This window comes from Pyxicephalus adspersus, chromosome 7 (genome assembly GCF_032062135.1).
Source record: "Pyxicephalus adspersus chromosome 7, UCB_Pads_2.0, whole genome shotgun sequence".
Lineage (NCBI taxonomy): Eukaryota > Metazoa > Chordata > Amphibia > Anura > Pyxicephalidae > Pyxicephalus > Pyxicephalus adspersus.
Genome location: NC_092864.1, coordinates 57,586,908 through 57,602,809, shown reverse-complemented (window position 1 = coordinate 57,602,809; position 15,902 = coordinate 57,586,908). Strand labels below are relative to the sequence as shown.

General features: G+C 35.7%; 1 protein-coding gene across 1 annotated transcript in view; it reads right to left on the bottom strand.

Moving 5' to 3' along the window:
* Nucleotides 1-9,984: 9,984 nt before the first annotated feature.
* POFUT2 (protein O-fucosyltransferase 2) overlaps nt 9,985-15,902 on the bottom strand; it is an 11,813-nt gene continuing 5,895 nt past the window's right edge. Inside the window, exons 4-9 of the mRNA XM_072418603.1 lie at nt 15,311-15,421; nt 15,158-15,224; nt 13,719-13,844; nt 11,980-12,160; nt 11,757-11,880; nt 9,985-11,422 (exon numbers count right to left, since the gene is read on the bottom strand). Coding sequence (XP_072274704.1) covers nt 11,269-11,422; nt 11,757-11,880; nt 11,980-12,160; nt 13,719-13,844; nt 15,158-15,224; nt 15,311-15,421 — 763 coding nt within the window. The 3' untranslated portion in view covers nt 9,985-11,268. The remainder of the gene's footprint in view (nt 11,423-11,756; nt 11,881-11,979; nt 12,161-13,718; nt 13,845-15,157; nt 15,225-15,310; nt 15,422-15,902) is intronic.

Here is a 15,902-nt window from a genome sequence, read left to right as displayed (position 1 = left end):
ACTAAAAAAATTCATACAGAAAATTATTACTAAGTTATTTCTGCTATGGGTGGTTTTACAAGCTATCCACAGATAGCCAGCACTTTATTCACCTTGCCACCAAACTCACATTCACTATTATTTATTTATTCACTAGGACAACACTTGGCACAAATTTATTTTTCCACACACTGTTGTTCTTACAGAAAAATTATTTCATGAATATTGTGGCTCGGGTGAATTTTATGTACCAGAAGTGGTTACCCCGAATGTAGCATAAAAAAAATCCTACCTGGTCCCCACGATCCAGCAGGCATCCTCTAGCGAAACCCGTCCGGCTTCTGCATTACATCCTCGGCTTGATCGATGTGATGCGTGAAGTGTCGGTACGCTGGGGAGGCATTGCCGGGTGGGAAATTTAAAAGCAGATTACATTGTAATCTGCTTTTAAAACATTGATCACAGTGATAAAGTTATAAAAAATAAATCCAAATAATAAATAATAAATCCAAAATTTTATCTATTATTGTACCCTTGTTTGGACAAATTAAAAAAAAAACAATTTGGTAATTTTTTATATAACTATTAAATTTATCATTTTTTATAATCATTGTTTATAATTATTTATTATATTATAATTTATGATTTGTATTTCAAACTTTATCATACCTGGGATTTATTCCTAAGAATTACAGGCGTAAAATATTAAACAACAAATTTCCACGCAAAACAATGTACTGCTTTTGACATTAAAATATGGACATAATCAGCCTGCCAGGGGGGTTAAAAGACTAAAGTGAAAATGGGGGACCATTACTTATGTGTTAGGATATGTGCTCATTGGTGAATATTGACAAATGAATTGCTAAATTAAGATGCCACATTATTTCACCTGCCTTAACCCTTTTTACAATATCAAATCCCGCGGCACAAATTAATATCTTGCTTTCTTTCTTCCCTCCAAACTGCAGTGAACTTGATATGAGGTGATGGGGGACACGAGTAGCGGAATCTATGTGACAGGTTTTTTGGCAGCATGACCCAACCTTGTCTCTAAGTACAGAGAGAAGAAGAGGCCTGGAGCCACACAGACACTCCGATGCTTTCTTACTCTATAAAGGATTTTCTCTTACTAAGCAGATGGCATCCTGGTTTCCTGACATGTTACACTGGGTGCCATCAAGACAAAACAAGATAGATCAACAAATATTTATAGATCCAGTGCTGACAGCTATATTAGCGACAATTGCATGACAGTTATCAACATACAAATTGACATTTAGCTGGAACAACTAGAATATTTTGGGGATTGTGGTAAGAAAAGCAAATCAGAGCCAGTGCATTCATGTAATTATTTTCCATTAAATTGAACAACATAGGCCAATAACTGTACAATGCGAACCAAAATTCTGATTAATACTAATTTGTTGGGTATATATGGGTATGCCATGTCTTTTATTTGGAGACATGCAATAAAAACTTTCTAGGCCTACTTAAAGTTTGTGTAAACTTTATAACAAAAATGTAATTTATATTATTAGTTATAATATATATAATTTTTCAGCCTTTTTTCGCCCCTTCAACTGGTGATCTATGAGGAATTCAGTGTCTCCTGGACAGAAAGTATGTTAGGGTTTCGTAGCCTCTTTTCTCCAGAAAGGAAGGGGGGTCTGCAGTGCTGTGAAAACAATGCTAAGATCAACATAACTAAACACTTCAAAATTATATTTAGGAAACCAAAAACGAGCATGTAAGAAACACTCTATAGGAATGATATATTTTATTAGGCTGTGCTGAGTAACCCATACCAACTGATAAAATGTATCTTTTATAGGTTTGTAAAAGGTGAAATTAAAACTAGTTATGAACTTTGATTGCTACTATCTATACTTTTATGCCTTGATAAATAAAACTAATTACAGCACTTAAAAAGCCAACCATGCAATCAGTCAGGAGACAAATTTGTGAACCCCTCAGAAGCTTACAGGAATGGAATACCCAACATGACCTGATCTTTATCTAAGTTCCAATAATGTATAGTGACAACCTCATATACAAAACAACATATACAACATTACACCTCTTTTAAACAATTAAAGGCCATTGCCAAAAAAAGTAACACAAACATCAGGGAAAGAAATAATGATTCTGAAAAGAAGGTAGAGTGAAATCAGGTTTCACAGTCAATGAATTAATTGTTATAGTTAGTTCTGGTGTGCATCTACCCATCACTGCCGTATAAAAAAACATTTTTAGTTTAAGTGAAGATTTCTTTCTTGATGCCTTTACAAGGGGGGAGAGTTGTTATCACTGATACAGGAAGACACAAATTAAATTTAACTAGTCCCTCCCAATAGTACTACTGTGTTTTCACCCTACAAAAGTCTCTCCAGCACACTTTACGGGAAAAAAATACAATAAACTGTTTCAACCAACCAGGTTAAGACATGAAGCCTGATTTATTAAAGTTCTCCAAGGCTGGATAGGACACCCTTTTATTAGTGAAGCTGGGTGATCCAAAAAAACCTAAATTAATCTGGTCCAGGATTGAAAACATTTCCTAACAAATAGCAAATTACTTTAGGAAATTCATTCCAGGTTTGCTGGATCACCTAGGTTCCTTAATGAAAGTGTATCCTCTCCAGCCTTGGAGAGCTTTAATAAATCAGGCCCATTGGCTTTTGTTGCAATAATTTCCAAGAACATGTATGTGCATAGGACGCTGTATTCCACCCTGTCAATGCTCTCATTATGGAGACTTTTAGTAGAGTGAGAAAGAGTTGGAATTTTGAACTGCACTCTCTTTCTTGTCCTAGTATAACAGGGCTGGAAAAGAGAAACAAAAACAAATGTCCTGTAACACTGAAATAAATCTGACACTAGGTCCGTTAAGCTTTTTGCACTAGGTTGGGCCAGATAACCCTGTCAGTTACCATCTCTTAGGGATCTGATTCCTATTATGGGGCAGTTGGTATCTATGTCCCTCTTTCTACCTATGTTGTCCTTTTATAGAACTTTATTTAAAAATAAAATATGATTTACCTACCTAGTGTTTTACTAAACAATGTTTTTTGTTATTGTTATATCCTATAATTTACTGTTTCTTTTATTTTAAAAAGCCAATATAAAAAAGGTAAACTAATCACTTGGCAGTTTAAGCAATTATATTTTGCAACTCAGTTCCTTATAGTCTATGCAATTAGGGGTGAAGCAGAGGTGTTTCCTTTGAGTACATACTAGTGCTGATAGGTGTCCCTCCCAGAAAGTTGCTACTATTTAGATAAGCCTTTCTCAGCCTTTTTAACAAATAACTTTAATGTATTCAAGAAGCCTTCCTATGATTACTACATCCACAGCTCGCAGTAAATTAGAGTGGCGGTCAGTGGAAACTGTCATCCTTACAGATAGCAAAGTCATTGGTGTCAGTTAAACTGACCTAAGAAATCCAAATTGCTCAAATCCCCAAGGAATCCCTAGCAACCTTTGGAGAAATCCTAGGGTTCCAGGGAACCCTGATTGGGAAACACTGATGTACTTGGCACAGCAATACTTTCTTTTAGCAAAAAATTTTAAATTAGACTGAAAATAGTAGTGGGATGGTAAAATGAGCAGCATAAAGTTTAAGGAAATTAGGCTTGACTTGTTTTGGTCTAACAATGTGGAACATTACCTCTGAGTCCCTGTGTAGTCCAGGTGAGATGGGTTGGGTACATTTGTATGTAATAATTATCCAGCTGCCTGTGACCTCCTCTCTGTAGTCCGGCCTGAAAGTCTCTCATGTCTGTAACATAATCCATATTAGTTGCGCCACATCAAGCAAACCAATTAACTGTCTGAGCTGGAATTAATTAACATGAACCCTGTAATTATTTTCTTTCTGGTCAAGTTGATGGATCCATTCTAAGCTTTTTAAAGATTTTGTTGTATTCCAAGCTTCTTTGCCCCTGTTTTTCATAAATGTGCATTTTCAAAAAAAAAAAAAAAAAAAAGACAAAAAAGAAGTGTGATTCTTTAAAACTGAAGGATTTAAAAAAAATCTATTCTATATTTTTTATAACATTGCTTTTTTGGCATACAATTTAATTGTACATGACATAATATTTTTTATAGGCTTTTACTTTGGGATGGAGTGTATTCCTTTGCACCTTTATAACCATTGCCAAGTCATTGTGAAAATTTAGAGAAGTACCTTGCAGCATTCTTAGTATGTTGCAGCAAATTCAAAGGTATGTAATGGTACTAAAAAGTGCCTCAGAAAAAATGAAAAATGTGGGAGAAAAAAATGATGGTCATTGGGGAGAAACACATTGTCTATTGTGGGTGGTTTCACTGAAAGAAAAAGAATCTGTCAATAGTGTGTGTGTTAATAGTGCCACTGAAGGGAATAATTTCCCCTGCGTTGTTGGATGCAGATGTGGCCTTAGGAGTGACAGGAGTTCTGAAGGGTTTTTGGTGTAAACTCTGTGGAAAGGCTTGATGGGGAAGGGGTCCTCCATTCATGTTTCAGACCTTCTATTTAATTCTATAATATAGAACAGCTTCCTTATTTTTGTCTTTGTTCGTGATATGTCATTGATAGGATATGAGAAAGCAAAGAAGGGCAGTTTGCCCTCACTACCCAGCAGGCACCAAGTACCAAGAAGTAGGGTCTCTTCCTTTTCCTTTATATGGGTCTCGTGTGACTATAAGGTGGGCCTCTTCCTACACTCTACTATCCATACTAATCTTTTATTATGGAAGAATGGAGAAGAATCCTATTCCAGTACCTACTCTGTCTTACACTGTAACATTGTATTTCATAGAATACTGTGTAAGGACAACAACACCAATACACCATAGATAGGAGTTCCAAATCTTTTTCTACTTTATTATATACATATACTTTAATGTTTCAAGTACTTAGAAGACATACAATATTTACAAGGAAAGCAGCATTGTAAGCATCAACATTTATTTCTCTTAAGAAAATGTGCACAGAAATGGAAAACCAAACCTGGATAATTACGAACAAGTCCTTATTGTCTAATATTCCAACAAAAATATACAATTTAGATGTTGTTGTTAAGCTTCTTAAAATTCTACACTTATATATCAGCTAAAAGAACAATGGATTCCATGATAAAATGTGACTTCTTTTCTCAATAGGCAAATATTTTTTCAATAATAAACAGTGAAATAAATTCCTGACTTACACAAATTACCCTTTTAATTGTTTTAGATTAGATTTATTTATTTATGTATTTACTTAGTCATTTATTTAGCCACTGCAATTTATCAAAAACCATTTCAGGTTTTTAAAATATTTATGACATATTGTTTATGTAATATACATTGATCACTTATGGTCAGCATGATTTTAGTTTGAGCTTTGCTTTTGTCCCTCTATACATTGTGTATGCACCTGGAATGGATCTGAACACCAATTACCCCTTTCATATCTTTACATCTATAGAATTTGGGGATAACTATTTTATGTTTATAGATTTAGCAGGTTGGTGAGCAATCAGATAATTCAGATTTGGAAGCTATATTAAATATTTGGCCATTCACATTGGGCTAGGTGCCCTAAAGGAACTTCCCTAATCAACCATGCTGGAGGAAAATTTTTATTGTGCTCTCATCTCTTTGCTGCTCTGTTTTGGGAAGATTGCTTTGAGAGATTTCCAAAAAATTGAAATAAAATAAGTTACAATGAAATAGAATTAGATTTGTTTAAAAAAAAGTGCAGCCTAAAAGGAAAAGAAAACTCAAAAAAACAATCATGTCCCTTATTACGTATTAAAGTAAAACTCTATCCAAAACATTTGTTGTCGTTTTGGATGATGTGGGGGAAAAGGTTAGAGCCCCTGTCAGGTTTTACTGCAAGTGCTCAGTTCAGCTCAGTGGAAAGGGGGGTCAATATTTTACCTGATGGAGCCTCCGATGGCAGTAAAACCTGGCCTATAAATTTTAGCTATTGATGCACTTTGTTTATGTCAGGAACTAAAAGCAATACAAGTCTTCAATACATACATATTTTTCTGTGTTTTGTCCCTTTAAAGACCTTGCAGGTACAGACAATACGTGTTGATCTGCCAGAAATGTGCTTTGCTTTTGGATTTAAAAGACTAAATTGGAGCAAAAAAGGAGAAATTAATTGTCAGAGATTAAATATACTTTAAATAACAGTAGACCTGTGAGTTTGTGTAGATGGGTAATCTACAACGAGCACACAAGTAAAAAAAGCTAATAAAAGCTAAAATGCAGATGTAAGGATGAAGGTGGGGGTGATAACATACTGAATTGTAAAGCTAATGTATATATAAGTGCTATTGTAAGTGCTATAGATTACATTTTTCTCTCAAGTAAAAACGTCTTGCTGTTTACATAAAAGGCTGTGACAAACTGTCCCATCCTATTCCCATTAATGAATGCGTTTGTCATGCTTTCATTTAAGTAATTATGAAATGCATTTGCAATTAGGGCTGAAGCTCAGACAGTAATATATTTATTTCCATGCTCATTGCTTCCAATTGAAATTCAGCAGTGGAGGATACTTAATGTCGCTAATTAAGATGCTTCTAATGTCTGATTTAATAGATTTTTTAGTGCTTTGGCTGCATCTCCTTGAACAAATTCTACTCCATAAGAAAATGTACACTGTCACTATCAGAAATTAAGAACCCAGCACAAATGAACAGAATTCATTTGTCAGGTGTGTCTTAAATTAAATAATGCTTATTACCGTACCTGTATCTAAGCAGCATAGCATTTATATCAAGCAGCAGGAAAATGGTAACCAGGTGTAGATACAAATAATATACCATTCCACCAGACTGGATAAGGACAACAAGGTTTAGTTTGTACACAGTAGTACAGACATTTTATTCATGCATTTATATAGCGCTGTCATTTTATGTCAGCATAGGACTATAAACTGAAACTTTATTCATGTCACTGCTTCTAAGAGGTGCATACACTCTAATATCCATACCACAGTCATATGTCATTAACAGTCTAAAGCCAATTTTAGGAAAACTAATTAACGCACCAGTATATTTCTGAAATGTGGGAGGAAACTAACACAGGGAGAACATATAAAAAACAAATGTTTTTTATACTGGTACAATATGATGTTTTACAAGGTTATTGTTATTTATATTAACACTATGTTAATAAAAAATAGTTACAGACTTTGGAGAAAGTAATAACTTTTTTTTTAAATGTAAGTTTTATTGCATTAGTACAGCGTGAGGTATAAACAATACATGAAGAGGTACAGTAAGTTTAACAATTTAAACAAAATGTCACTAGAGGGTCATTTATAAAAACTTAAGTCTAACCACATAAAAACAGAATCTAGAACATACTGTGTTGGTCATTCAGGAAGCAGTGCACAATTTGTCTCTCACACAGCAATTTACCAATTATTTTGTAGACTAGAGCAGAATGGTGGTTTGGATGTAGCACTCTGGCTTTTACAGCGCTAGGTCCCAGGTTTGAAACTCGGCCAGGAAACTATCTGCATGGTATTGCAGGTTCTTGCATGTTTGTGTGGGTTTCCTCTGTGTGCTTTGGTTTCCTCCCACATTCCAAAAACATGCAGTTAGGTAATTGGCTTCCCCCCAAAATTGACCTTACACTGAATAATGACATATGACTATGGTAGGGACAATAGATTGTGACTTTGTAAAGCGCTGCATAATATGTTGGCGCTATATAAATATTGTGTAATAATATTGCTATCCCAGTGAAGTCAGCTGTCATTTTTTTTATTAATATATACCATGAGGGACATAGAGGTAAGAAGGATAGTAATGGGGACTTAATAGAGGAAAGGCTGATGGTAGCAGGGAAGTAAGGACTTGGACAGGGAAACTCTCTTTCCATGGAGTCTTACATCTTTTGCTGTATTTTCCATGTTGTACAACAGAAGATCCAAAAGAAATACCAAGTTTCCCCCAATACCAAGTTACCCCCAAATTTTGTGTTTATTTTCCAGAAGAACATTGTCATTCTGTTCCAATTTATCCCACTTTCTTCTGTTGGTCCTCTGAGAACCCCAATTGTGTAATGTTAGGAACAAAAAGTCAGATATGTAGCCATTTTGTTGGGCAGTATAGGCAGTTGAAAAAATCTACATGACCCCTGGAAATGATATATAGTTTATTGGGTTTTCACATTGAGAACATGTTGTTAACATGAGTTAAATTCAGAGTGGGATATTTTTAAGAATGAGACATCATTTGTTTCCCCCGCTTGCTAAGGCTACAGCTATGGATGTTCTAAGAGATGAAATTGTATGGTTAAAACATATAAATAAATATATATATATTGATATGTTTGTAGTACTGTATGTAGATAGATATTTTCCATTTTGTTAAATGTTTGTATATAAGAGTAGTATAGTCATTTTTGGTTGTATATATTTTATTAGTTTTTGTAAGAAGGAAAAACTAGCTGAACTGCGCTTCCCCAGCAGATATGAGAACTGAACCTACGTGGGAGTTACCTGGCCAATTAAGATGGCCAAAGATCGAAACAAAGATAAGAAGAAAGAGGATGGTGGCCCTGTGATGGAACAGCAATAGGTGAGTAAACACTGGTTTTAGTTTTGCTTTAAGCCTTATCACTAAGTATTTTAGTACAAAACACATCAAGCTGCCATTATGATTTCCTCCATTTCCTGTGCTGTAATGCAACTAAAGCACTTACTTGCCAATGACAATGTGAGGAACTTTCACCATTTTTGAGCAGAGAAATACAAATAACTTGAGTGAACTTCCTGAGTTAAGTCAGAAATGAATGTTGGATAGCTTTATCAGTTCCCTGGGATTGATTTTAAACAGTCCAGTCTGAACCAGTCAAACTCTCGATGTTGACCCCATGCACTACCAAAAGTAGTTGGATGCAAGGGACACAAGTGTTGGTCTGTTTCCTGGTCCGAATGATATTCCTCTTTTAGATCATGGGCAGGCATGCCCAGGTGCATTGTTTACCTTGGCTGCAGCAGGCAGCAGGATACACTTAAAAAGGAGGAACACCAACAAAAGAAGTTAAAGGGTCTGCTGCTTTGTCATGATGGCAAATGTTAAAAATATTACTGGGGTATTAGGAAGAATATCGGCTTCCCGTGTAAAAAGCTTGTGATGTGACGTTCAGCACTATGGTTACAAAAGGATATAAAGGTCCATACATTTAAATATGGTCACACAAAGAGAAATAGAGAACAGTTTTTTTGAATAGTTGCTCCAGCATCCTGGGCAGTCCCAAACTCCAAAATAGCTTCAACTCTGCCAAGTATGATGGATAAACAACACATGTTCTCCCCTTCATTTTGACAGTCACGTACATGAATATGACATAATCTTAAAAAAATTATAATTTTTTAAAATAATTTAACACCAAATATCACAGGTCACCTTCAGAGGATTGTAAAGTCTATGTTTACTGTTTTGACAGCACACCTATTCGGTAGGTAGTTTTGTTGTTTAGGCTGATGTATAGTTTTGTTAAAAAGTAAATCAGCTTTTGGTTGTAAAAAAAAGAATATGGTACTTATTATGTCAAACATAAACTACACCCAATTTAGTATTTATCATTTGCCTGTTATGAGTTTAAGCAGAATTTAGGGGGCCTTCCCTAACTTCCTATTTTTGCAACCCAGTAAGGCTAAGTGGAAGGCTTTAAAACACACAGGACATACAAAGTGGACAACACCGGGCTTATATTCTTTTAGACAGGAATATAAAAGAATGGGAGGTGAGAGCAGTTTTCAGTCACCCCTTTTTTATTTTTAGTTAGAAATTTCTGAATACATTTCCGAATACAAATGGTAGGAACAGTCATGCATACCTTTACATGGTAAGACTGTTAATGTTTTACTAAATGATGCTTTTATAATTTGGGGTCTAATGTTCATCAGTTCTGGAAATAATATTTTTTTGTACTATGATAACAGCGCCACTTTGTGGTCAAATAGTTTATGTGATTGAAGAGGACTTCAAATATAAAACACAACGAACAGGTATTACAAATCTTTTATTTGTTCATTAAAAAAGCATAATTGAGGTTCTCTTTTAACCTTTTTCCAGATAAAACAAGTTAGGGTAACAATTACACACATAATAGAAATAAAAATAGAATATATACATAATTTCTTCCCTGCAGTATTTACATCTAAAATGTATAAGTAGAATTAAAACAAAACTTCTGATTGACAATCTCATTGCTTTGATGTCCCACAAATATTAACAGAGTATAACTGTAAGAACTACTGTATGTGTCTCTTAATACTGAAATAGATAGCAATAAAAAATGGCACATTGTAGACAGGGCATTTGGAGAAACAATATTGGGAAAGGGGGGACACAGTATGCGTATTACTATGCAAAGTACTGATGGGTTTATAGGCAGTGGTTTGTTCCTTTCTGCTTGTTTTCTCTTAAAAAAATAAATTCTGAATACTGAATGTTGTTAGCATAAAATGTACTTTTTTTTGGAATGTTCAGTTCTTGTTGAAGTACAAAAGTTTCATTAGAAATTATTTTTAGATTGCATGTTTTACAGTATGGTCATGTGTTAGGGGACACACATGCTGCAGAAGTTAAATGTCAACAGTATATTGTAGAATATGGCAGCACACCGTGTACTGACACAGACGCTTCTAGTTCAGCTTTTGGAAGCACAAGAAAAGATGTCAATGCTGCCAGTGAATTAAGTAGGCATCATTCTAGGAAAGGAGGTGTCTGTGAATGCACCTTGCTGGTAGGAATAGCAGGAAATATTAAGGAAAAAATATAAGGATAAGCAACAGTATATTTGGTTTAAGTCTTTGGATTTGGATACATGTTCTTCTACACTTTCACAGCTTTTCCATGGCTTATATTTTATAAAATCTCTGCATACTAAAAAAAGTCTGGGAGGGAGGCAATTAAATCAGAAGGGTACCCTCTGTGTCACATAATAAAACTAAAATCGCCTTCTCTCTAGTATTCCCATCACTAGAAACATGGAGCTTGTAATGAACTGTGCTAAACCTAAGTTACTCACTAAGCCACATGTAACCAGGCCTATGCTGAAGCAAAGCTGTACTCCTACATCCTGTTTAAATGTGTACATCCCAAACTTAGGACAGAGAGGTATTTAATCAATCCCTTAATTCATTTACTTTATATCCTAAAACCAAACATTAGACCGCAGCAAAATGTCCTCTTTAAATCAGCCACCTGCAGCTTTTGGCTATGTGAACCGCTGGGTAAAGAGAATGGTACAGAGCAGGGTAACTCTTTCCCCTACTGAAGTTTAAAGTCAGTAGACAATTTTCCAGTGTGTTGGTTGCTCACAGTTCTTTTCTTGGTCTCCACAAAATCGGTTGTAGGTTGTCTTCGGGTCAAAGCCTAAAATTTCTCTTTCTTCATGAATGCGGAAAGAGAAAGTGGAAACGGAAGTTCCAATAAAATACCTGAGAACAGAATTGGACAAATTAGGGTAAAATGAGTAGTTGTTGGGAAGAGTTCACCGATTAAATCTGAGGATGCTTACTAGGCAATTATTCTTCAATAATAACACAAGTTGGTTTGTTGGAATGACTGAATGGTTAGAAGCTAGTTTTACCCTGGTCACATACATTACATTCTGATAGTAGAATCATCATTTTGCCATCACAAACTGCATGTGTACAATGGGAAAATACCATTGGATTTTAAAAATTGTCTGTCTATATTAAATTTAATAGCAGAGGGATCAATGTATATTCACATGGGTTACTTTAGGGAATTGGATTTGTGTTACCCTACCTGGCATGAGCACAGATCCACTGATCTATAATTGCCACTCCTCCATCTTTGTACAGCTCCAGCTCTTCCCAGGTTGGTTCATACCTCACCATTTCTGGAATTAACTTTTGAAGTTCTTCAAGATCTATAAGGAGATAATGAGTGCATTATTTATTTTTGTAATTGGAGATTTTTCTACATCTGATTCTTTAAAATTCAGTTAGAACACATTTCTGGCACTGACCTTGCCTGTCAGAATCAGTTGCAATAAACACTTTCTTGAGTTTCAGCTTCTTTAGAAGGCTATGAATTTCTTCAGCTGCTCGCCGTAAGCTAGGCACATCTTCTCTGTGGCCCCAAATAAAGTCTTTTCTTCGAAGATGCACAGCAAGATAAGGGCCTCCTAGAGGCAAGCTTGGCTTTACCTATGCAATATAAACAAAGTGCATCACTGTTGAGTGAAAAGTCCAGATAAACATAAACAGTACAAAATGTGAACGGCCCCATCCCACTAACTTAAACAAACCTCAAACTTGCCCAACCCAGGGCTATACTAACCTGGATTAATTAGCGGTGGCTCATAGGTCACGTTGGCATCTTTGGCCAAATTTTTTTTTCTCTGCACCTTGTAAGCTTAGAGACTTGTGGTTGGACATTTAACTATACAAAAGATCACAGGAGCAACCTTTTGGGATTTACTGCAAAGGTGTGCCCAAAAGAAAGAAAATTTTGGTCGGGGGCACGGAGGATACTTGTGGGCTATAGGCTGCCAACACAGGTAAATCTACATTTAGAGTGGTCATGGGTAAAGTCAAGGGATTGTGTGTAAAAGTAAAATTGTACTGAAAAACTTTAAATTTAAGAATAATTATAGTCAATGTATGATTTACTAGTACCTAATAGCAACACAATAACTGTTAGGGTCTGTGTTGATTTATCAGTTTTAGATGCATCTGGGTTAATTTTAATAGGATAGGATTTGAATTTGATAGGTGCATTTGACCTGCAGGCGACCTCCTTCTGCCTCGCATAAAGCTGATTTTGCATTCCCATAAAATAGTATAGGAATACAAAATATAACAAGACCTAAATGTTTATCCACAATCATCCACACTCATCATTAAATCATACTGTAATATTTAAAAATAACTGAATTTTAAATTAGAATATTAATCAGAGATCCATATTTATCTATTCATTTATCTCAGAGTAGTTATACCTAATGGTATATATTTATTATCGTAAAGGCCCTATCATGTTACAAATTTCTAGTAATAAACTGACATATAAAGCCTATTAGCAGATGAAGCAAATTTCACATCAGTTTCAAAGAAATATGCAAAGAGTAAAGGTAGCACTGTATCACCTATGCACCATTCATCACAAATGACCCAGAAGGAAAACTCAGTTATTTCTATGACCCTTACTTCAGTAGACTTCAGTAGACAGTAACCTTCCAAGGTTGCTAGGGGTTCCTTGAGCAATGAGCCTTTTTTGCTTCTTGGGTCACTTTATCTGACACCAATGATCTTTTTGGCTATCCACAGGGGTAACATTCTTCCCAATGGCCTGCAATGTAAAGGTATTTTTCCTACTGGCCACCAAGCTAATGTACTGTGAGCTATAGATAAAGTAATTATAGCAGGGGTTCTTTAAGACATAAAAATTATTCATAAGGTACCCCATGTTAAAAAGGTTGAGAAACACAGATCTAGCAGTAAGAGAGGGAAGAATGTAAATTGTCTCTGCAAAAACATGGAGCAGCTAGGTACATTAAAAAAGCACCTAGTGGGTCACGTAAAAGTGGCCCATTAGATAGGAACAGGCCGTCCTTAGATTTAAAGCTGCCCTTAAATCAAAGACACTGGGGGTTAGAAATCCTTCTACATGCAATATTTTGCACTTGTTCATGAGTGTGTCTCTGTTGTGCATCATACATTATAGGATTTCTCCTATTGAAAGAAATAGGAAAATGTTACCTACCTTTACTTTTGTCCAGTCTTCCTGGAATATAGTTTTGTCTGTTTTATCGTTAGACTGGAGTAAACGAGCTCGGAACTCATCCCCAACTATCCGTAGATGCTGCGCAAACACCATACTGCGCCTAGTCTAAATTGAGAAATTAACAGCACTACATAAGATATTTGCAAATGTGGAAAAAGCAAAATATATTTTCACATCCCCCACCATTGATCACAAAACTTACTATCAAATGATCTACATAAAGTTGGAGTAAAACATAGATGTTCTTACAGGAGTATAGCATGAAATACATGCCACAATGCAATGCAAACAGGTATTGATTATAATAATTTCTTTTTTTAAAATTAAAATATGTCCCAAAACTCATGCCACACTTATACTGCACTGAAAAAATACACCTCAATAACAATTTCATTAACCCCTGTGTTGGCTTTCTAACACGAGGTAGATCTATGCAACTTGAGTCAGTTACTGTTCCTGCTCACATTTTTGAGACCTATAAAGCACAATGTTTATGCACAGTGTTCTGTAGTTGGTTGAGAAATCACCCCTAACCACTTGACTGACAGCAGCTGATATTCTTGTGAAGCCTTCACTCCTATAGCTTTGGAAGAAGGGCTATAGTAAACACACAAACACAATGACCGCAGCAAAAGTTTGGTTCTTTTGTTTACAGAACAAAAAGAAAGCTTTTAGCACGGTTATAAGTGGCTTCATACACTTCATGCCCACTTTAAGGAAGATTCATTTTCTGGCAGTTTCTATAGTAACTAGAGTCCAGTGCAGAAATGCTTGATAGCACAAATTAGTGAGAAGAGTGGCAGAGGATACCACTACATGGTATGCCAATGCTACTTTATTTTTTCTATAATTATCTTTCACTCTGGGGGAAAAAGTGTGAGCTGTTAAAGCAGAACTGTCAGGAAAAAAAACTCAACTTCTGCAGAGCCTTTGATCTCTCCGGAGCTGTCCTTGATTTGGTCCTGCGCTGTCCTGTAATCCTCCTCCATCACAGTGCTGGGTGCCGTCATCTTTGTCTGTTGCACTGTGCAGGCGTGAGATTGGGTGACATAGCTTGCTGTTTTTTTTCGTTAGGACGAAAAAAATTGAGACATAGATATAGCAGGAGGGTCTGCGCTCCCATTCAGTCTTTACCTCTACGGCGGTAAAAACAGAAGGGACTAACCCTTTAAAAAAAAAAAAGTACACTCATCCTGTTTCCCCATCCACCCTTAACTAAAGTAACCCCACACCATTTTCCTTTATACATGTAAACCAGTTTAGGAGAAGCTGTAGCCACCTGGTTAACCATACTTCAAATTGCAGTAAAACCATACAGGGTTCTATTCTTTCTCCATTCCGTCCAACAATAAAGATATACTTTACTACCGATACAAAACACACTGAATAATTAAATTTAATTTACTTATTGTACTTACATCCCAATAATCCTTGCCTCCATAATGGTCATGTAAAAGATTCTCAGCTCTGTCTAACATTACTGACCTGAAAAAGGGGAGAAAAGGTTGACTCAGACATGTGTTACTGCAGTGGGTGAAGAATAAATGGAGTTAAAAAGCACAACTTCTCACCTTGCTGTTGTGTTCTTTAGAAGCACCGGTGCAATGATAGATGCAGAACCTTGTACCGAAAGGCATGTGACATTTATACCTCTTGTCTCTTCATAACCCCAAAACCATCCCCTGTGAATTGAAAGAACATCATTCACCATTCAAGACAAGGTTATAATTGCTTTAAATATAATCAAACATCACGATCCAGAAAATTGCTAAAAATTCCAGGGTCAGCAGGAAGGAATTTTTGTTTTCTTCTGTACAGCAAAATTGGCAACAGTCACCCAGGGGTTTGCATTGTCTTTTTGTATAAAAAATAAAGGAGTCCTGAAACTACTAGATATTCTTTTTTTTTATTATTCTCACACACATTTTTCTTATTTATTTTTCTCCCTCTATCTTAATAAATGTTAAACAAAACACAAATAACCATATTCTTTTATTTTAACTCATCTTTTATACACTGTACTTACAGGACAAACCAGGTCTGAATAGATTCCTGGAGGGAACTAGACTCCAGGATGTAACCTCAATGTTTGTAATGGTTTACATTGGTAATGGTACCGTATTTTTCGCCGTATAAGACGCTCCGGAATATAAGACGCACCCA